The following is a 6,533-nucleotide window of genomic DNA, read 5'->3' on the forward strand; positions in this document are numbered from 1 at the left end:
TGGGATTTTAACTCTGATAATTTTTTTATTTTGAAACTCTTCTAGATGTTGGATTAAAGGTTAATGAATGTTTTGTGCATAATAAAACCAAATTTTTACCCTTGATTTTTAGAATGTTACATAAATAACACAAATCCACAAAAAACTTGTTCGAAAATCATGTTCTAATTGATAACACATTGTGTGGTGAAGAAGGCTTAGGTGATTCAAGGACCCAAGAAAGAAAAATTGATATTCATGTCACCATGTACCCTTTTTCAAGCACCAAGTTGCTAATAAATAAGGAACAATCGAGCAGCTCGCATGCCGTATTTAAAAAAGAGTTCTATTGTGCTTCAACACCGAATCTCACCACCGTTCGCCAACCCAATACAGTCACAACACCACTGCATCGTCGTCCCACATATGGGTACTTACATTTGTTATTCTTATTTTTCTCATCTCTGATCTTGTCGTTTCTCTCTTGACCAAGACCACAAAAAAATTCTTATTTTGGACTTAATTGGTACAAGTTTAAAACTTTTTGGACATTATACACATTACTGTTCGTAAACAAGGGACCAAATTTCTTTCTAAAATATGTACAAAAAAACAAAAGTTAACCTTCATCCTATCTGATTCATCCTTCGTTTGCACTCTCGCCTGCAGCAAACTCATCCCCTCTTTTTTGTGTGCTCTGGCTATCATGAATTCCGGCTGATTTTAGAACCAAAAATCAGCAAGGTTTGCGATGTGATTCTGTTTCCATGACCTGATTTTTCGTCAATGCTCTTCAGTTTCATGAATTTTGTCTAGGTTTACCTGTTCCCTTTCCTTGTAATCATGTTATCTTTCTCCAACCATAACTGTACTCTAATATGCAAAATTCAAGTGTCACATTGCTCGCATTCATGGAAACAATCTTCGTTTACAAAACTAACAAATTTAAACCTTCTAAAACCCCAAATTTTCCGGTTGGTATGTGCCGTTGGCGACCTAGGGCAAATGCAGAAAGTTGAAGATGAGAGACCGCAGATTAGATGGGCGGAAATCAACCTTGATGAAATCAATGACGCGCAAAGGAACCATATATCTCGATTGCCGAAAAACATGACTAATCGATGCAGAGCCTTGATGAAACAACTGATTTGTTTTTCGCCTGAAAAAACTAACCTATCGATATTGTTGGCTGCGTGGGTAAGGAGTATGAAGCCTGTTCGAGCTGATTGGCTTGTTGTTCTCAAAGAAATGGGAAACATGAATCATCCATTGCGTTTCGAGGTATAGTTTTCTTAAATTTTCTACTCACTGATAAAATTTTCGCGCATCTGGCCAACCTTCCTTTGCATTTTTCTGCATACATGTGTCGATTTCTTTATTCATGTTTAGATGATTGACATACCTCTTCATCGGGCTTCAACATTTTGAGTTGAAAAGGATTAATTTTCAATCAACAAATCGATATATAAGTTCCAACTAATTTTCCTGATTTCTGAAATCTTGATATAGGTGGCGGAATTTGCCCTTCTTGAAGAATCATTTGAACCCAATATCCGTGACTATACAAAGATCATTCATGGTTATGCTAAGCAAAGTCGATTACAAGATGCTGAAAACACGTTACAAGCCATGAGAAATGAAGGTCTTGAATGCGATCAAGTAATTTTAACGTCTTTAATTCACATGTATAGTAAATCTGGAAAATTCAATCTTGCAAAAGATACATTTGAAAAAATGAAGCTTCTGAGTCTTCCTTTAGATAACCGAGCTTACGGGTCAATGGTTATGGCATACATTAGAGCTGGAATGTTAAAAGAAGGAGAAATTCTACTTAGAGAAATGGAATCTCAACAAGTTTATGCCAAAAGTGAAGTTTACAAGGCGATGTTAAGAGCATACTCCATGAGTGGCGATAGTGTGGGATCTCAAAGAATCTTTGATGCAATTCAAATTGCGGGTATTATTCCTGATGATAAAATATGCACGCTTTTAATTAACGCATATGTAACTTCGGGTCAAAATCGAGAAGCTTGTGTTGCATTTGAGAATATGAGGAGAGCGGGTATTAGGCCCAATGATAAGTGTGTGGCTTTGATGTTGGATGTTTATGAGAAGGAGAAGAAGCTTAAGGAAGTGTTGGATTTTTTGATGGATTTGGAGAGTGATGGGATTATGATCGGGAAAGAAGCTTCCGAGAAATTGGCTCGTTGGTTTCGGGAATTGGGAGTTGTAGAAGAAGTTGAGCTTGTCCTAAGAGATTATGGTTCAATAGAGGTGTAATATAACGGGAATTTACTCGAGTTAAATGCAAGAATCAGTAAACTACTTTCTTATATTTGCCCCTTTTTTTGTTTCTTTTGATTATAGCATTGTACATATAGGACCGGACAAACTATTTTTTTTTTTTATCAGGAAGACATTTACGTCTTTTGCATAGACGAGAGATCGAGAGTGAGTTTCTATCCCACTTCCATCTTTTTAGATGGATAGAGATTGCAGTTTTGTCTCATTGACATCTCAGATGCATGCATGACATGCATGACCAGTCTACGCTCTATAATGCATACTATGCATACGAAACTAAGATGGGACCCACATAAAGTAGATACAGAATAAAAAATGATATAAACAAACAAAAATTATCATTCAACTTGCAGTTTTGTCTCATTGACATCTCATATGCATGCATGACATGCATGACCAGTCTACGCTCTATAATGCATACTATGCATACGAAACTAAGATGGGACCCACATAAAGTAGATACAGAATAAAAAACGATATAAACAAACGAAAATTATCATTCAACTTGATTCTTAGTTTTATTGTAGATGAAATTGTATCTATTTATGTAATGCCACCGAGTAACTAAGGGAAATCTTCAGAAAAGTCCCAATATTTACGGAAAAATTACACTTTAGTCCCAAGATTTTTTTTTTGAACGAAAAAGTCCCGAAAACCGGCAAAAATTTGCAGTTTGACCCTTTTTGACCGGTTGAAACCGGTACCAAATTAATTTGGGACTATTTCATAAACTAATCCAAAATATTGGGATTTTTCTGTAAACGAAAAATATTAGGACTTTTCTGTAAATAAAAATATTAGGATTTTTCTACAAACAGAACCCTTATTATTATTATTATTATTATTATTATTATTATTATTATTATATAAATAAGAATACTATTTTTTGAACTTGTTATTATTAATATTGTTACTAATACATATAAATGCATTAAATGAAAAACTAATATTAATGACATTGTTTAAGGGTTGAGGTGAAGGAGATGGTGATGCTTTTAGCATTGAAATCGTGAATGTCTGCTTGTATATTTTTACTTTGTATATGGTCATTTCATATTTGTTATTATTGTTTTCAATTCAGAATATTAATACTTAACAATTTGAAAGAAGTTGCATATTAATAGTTAATCTCACTTTGTATATAAAATTGTTTAAGGTAGAAGAATTACTTTTCAAATCCAACAAATCCACTACAAACATCTGCATAGGTTACCCATATCAAAATTCAAAAATATTAATTACAATATTTTGTTTAATAAAAAGTAATAGGAATAATTCAAAAGTGTTAATCAAAATTCAAAAGTATTAATCCAAAAAACATGTCCTATTACTTTTTATTAAATAAAATATTGTAATTAATATTTTTGAATTTTGATATGGGCTACCTATGTAGATGTTTGTAGTGGATCTGTTGAATTTGAAAAATAATCCTTCCACCTTAAACATTTTTATATACAAAGTGAGTAATCATTCTAGCTTAAACTATTTATAAATAATTTTACAAATATGTAACTTCTTTTAAATTGTTACGTATTATTATTCTGAATTGAAAACAATAACAACAAATGTGAAATGACCATAACAAAGTAAAAATATACAAGCAAACATTTATGATTTCAATGCTAAAAGCATCAACATCTCCTCCACATTCACCCTTAAACAATGTCATTAATATTTTTTTTCACTTAAATTCATTTATATGTATTAGTAATAATATTAATACTAACAAGTTCAAAAAATAGTATTCTTTTTTATATTTCTTTAATAATAATAATAATAATAATAATAATAATAATAATAATAATAATAATAATAATAATAATAATAATAATAATGGTTCTGTTTGTAGAAAAGTCATAATATTTTTTGTTTACAGAAAAGTCCAAATATTTTGGATTAGTTTACGAAATAGTCCCAAATTAATTTGGTACCGGTTTCAACCGGTCAAAAAGGGTCAAACTGTAAATTTTTGCCGGTTTTCGGGACTTTTTTGTTCAAAAAAAATCTTAGGACTAAAGTGTAACTTTTCCGTAAATATTGAGACTTTTATGAAGATTTCCCTAAAAATAATAACCAAAAAAAAAAATTCAATCGTAGGGGCCAAAACAATGAATTTGGAGGCAAGAGAATTAGAACTTCTATAACTATATTCCACTCCAGTCGAGGGATATTATAGAAGCAATGCTCTTTTCCAATGTATAGATGGTGAAACTTTCTTTATTTAGATTTTAACTTATTAATGTCGATGAAAATGGCTAGGAAGCAATGTTCTTTTCCAATGTATAGTGATCAAACTTTCTTTATTTAGATTTTAACTTATTAATGTCAATGAAAATGGCTAGGAAATATTGTTAGAATTAGTTGCAGGTTGATAATAGATTATAAATATGCCAAAATAGATTCAATTCAGTGAGCGAGGTAAAAAATGTTAAAGAAGTATTAAATGATGGATGAAGTAGAAAGTATGAAAAAAATGTGTCTCTGTGTGCGTGTTTAGTGATCGTCATTAGAAAAGAATCTAAATCAATTAAATGATGGATGAAGTAGAAAGTAAGAAAAAAATGTGTGTGTCTCTGTGTGCATGTGTTTAGTGATCGTCAAAAGAACCTAAATCAATAAAAATTACATGTAGTTACATCGTAGTTGCCACCATGTTCTTCAAATTCCTCCAAATATGTGTACCCATAACCACCATCACCAACATGAAATCTATCGTAATTTGACAACTTTACGTAAGGTAGGGTTTGGTTTTTTTTTGGGTAATAGTGAAAAAGTTGACAAATAAGTCATCTTTACTGCCACTCTACAGAACCGTACATGAGATTTTCACTTGATACGACTCCTCGCTCAATTCTTTCGGAGTTATTGGATCCTTTTCCGCGTTCGAGAATCCCCTCCCTTCTTCCACTCCGTCCCAAAGAGTAACTAGGACCAGTTTAGTCATGTTTTCATGCTACGTTTATCTGTCGCGACCCAAACATAGTTACAACAAATTTTAACTAGTTATAAACAACCTACTTTCATTGCTTGTTTAGTATATCATCATATTTTTGAAACATTTTCTAATCTTCCTCCTTTATTTTAAACATATATTATATGTGGAATTGATTTTTTTTATAAACTATGTCTCTATAAAAATACTCATTTTCATTATAATTATTTATATTTTTGATTAATTAGTTAAAATAAAAATATTATTGATTAGAAAGATAAAATGTGATACCATAATTGATAATTTAGTGATTGAAGAATATTAAATAGTTGATTAATGGTAACAAAATCAGTTATATGCTCAAATATTTTTAAATATGTGTAACGTCCCAAAGAAAAATTTTCAATTTTAAAACATTAATCCATACAACAATTTGTTCACAAAACCATTCTAGGTGACAAATAATATTTAAAAATCATAGTAAAAATTATCAGCGCAAAATAAACTCTGGGGGATGCTATGCAGTCACGCCGGACCCTTCCCTTTCGTACTAGAAGTATCGAAACCATAAACATGAAACCGTAAGCACAAAGTTTAATGAGTTCCCCAAAATACCACATACTATACATATCATTAGGCCTAGCCTGCGCATTGGGCCCAACCCATAATAATGGACCTAGCCCTTCATAATCAATGAGCCCAACCCAACATGTAGTTGGGCCTAGCCTGTCACACAATGGGCCTAGCCCGATATACTATGGGCCCAACCCACTCATGCAAATGGGCCCAACCCTACGTGCACACCATTGGGCCCACTCCAACATACAATGCAAGAGTCACACAAACAATTAACATCTTACATAACATATTCCAATGGGCCGATATTGGTGCCTTCGACCCCTAAGTATAGTGAGGAGACTCACCAAAATCACGAATCAGCTAAACCACAACTAAAAGCCTCGCAACCGCTATTACAACACTCTTATCACATCATCCAAGGTCCAATCTTAGACTACACACTAAAATCAACAATCTTGACCAAAAGTCAACACATGTTAAAAGTCAATGGTCAAAGTCAACATCCCATAATGATGTTAACTATTTAGCCTCATGTCGTGACCAGCGCTTGGTCACGTAGTGAGAGCCAACTCGATACGATTCCAACTTGACTCGACTTAACCTAGCCAACTCAGACAAGGAAAATCATATGAGCTGACCTTATGATGAGCAGCCTTATATCACGTCGTGAACCCTAGATAAGCCAGCAGAAAACGAGATTTTCTAATCTCATGTCGTAAGACCTCATGTCTCACGTCGT

At 32.8% G+C, this 6,533-nt stretch overlaps 1 protein-coding gene across 1 annotated transcript; it reads left to right on the forward strand.

Annotated features, from left to right (window-relative positions):
* Window positions 1-644: 644 nt before the first annotated feature.
* LOC145063072 (Tetratricopeptide repeat (TPR)-like superfamily protein) lies at window positions 645-2,314 on the forward strand. Its single transcript, XM_079010666.1, has 2 exons — window positions 645-1,260; window positions 1,489-2,314. Exons 1-2 carry the CDS (start codon window positions 823-825, stop codon window positions 2,257-2,259), a joined length of 1,209 nt encoding a protein of 402 aa, XP_078866792.1. The 5' UTR covers window positions 645-822; the 3' UTR covers window positions 2,260-2,314.
* Window positions 2,315-6,533: the final 4,219 nt, after the last annotated feature.

Source organism: Lactuca serriola, chromosome 7 (assembly GCF_051521515.1).
Source record: "Lactuca serriola cultivar US96UC23 chromosome 7, Lser_US96UC23_V15, whole genome shotgun sequence".
Classification (NCBI taxonomy): domain Eukaryota; kingdom Viridiplantae; phylum Streptophyta; class Magnoliopsida; order Asterales; family Asteraceae; genus Lactuca; species Lactuca serriola.

Bases quoted from the DNA above. Each gene is read 5' to 3' on its own strand.
- LOC145063072 (XM_079010666.1), top strand. From the start codon at position 823: ATGTTATCTTTCTCCAACCATAACTGTACTCTAATATGCAAAATTCAA. The intron at 1,261-1,488 runs GTATAGTTTTCT...ATCTTGATATAG, and splicing joins ATCATCCATTGCGTTTCGAG to GTGGCGGAATTTGCCCTTCT.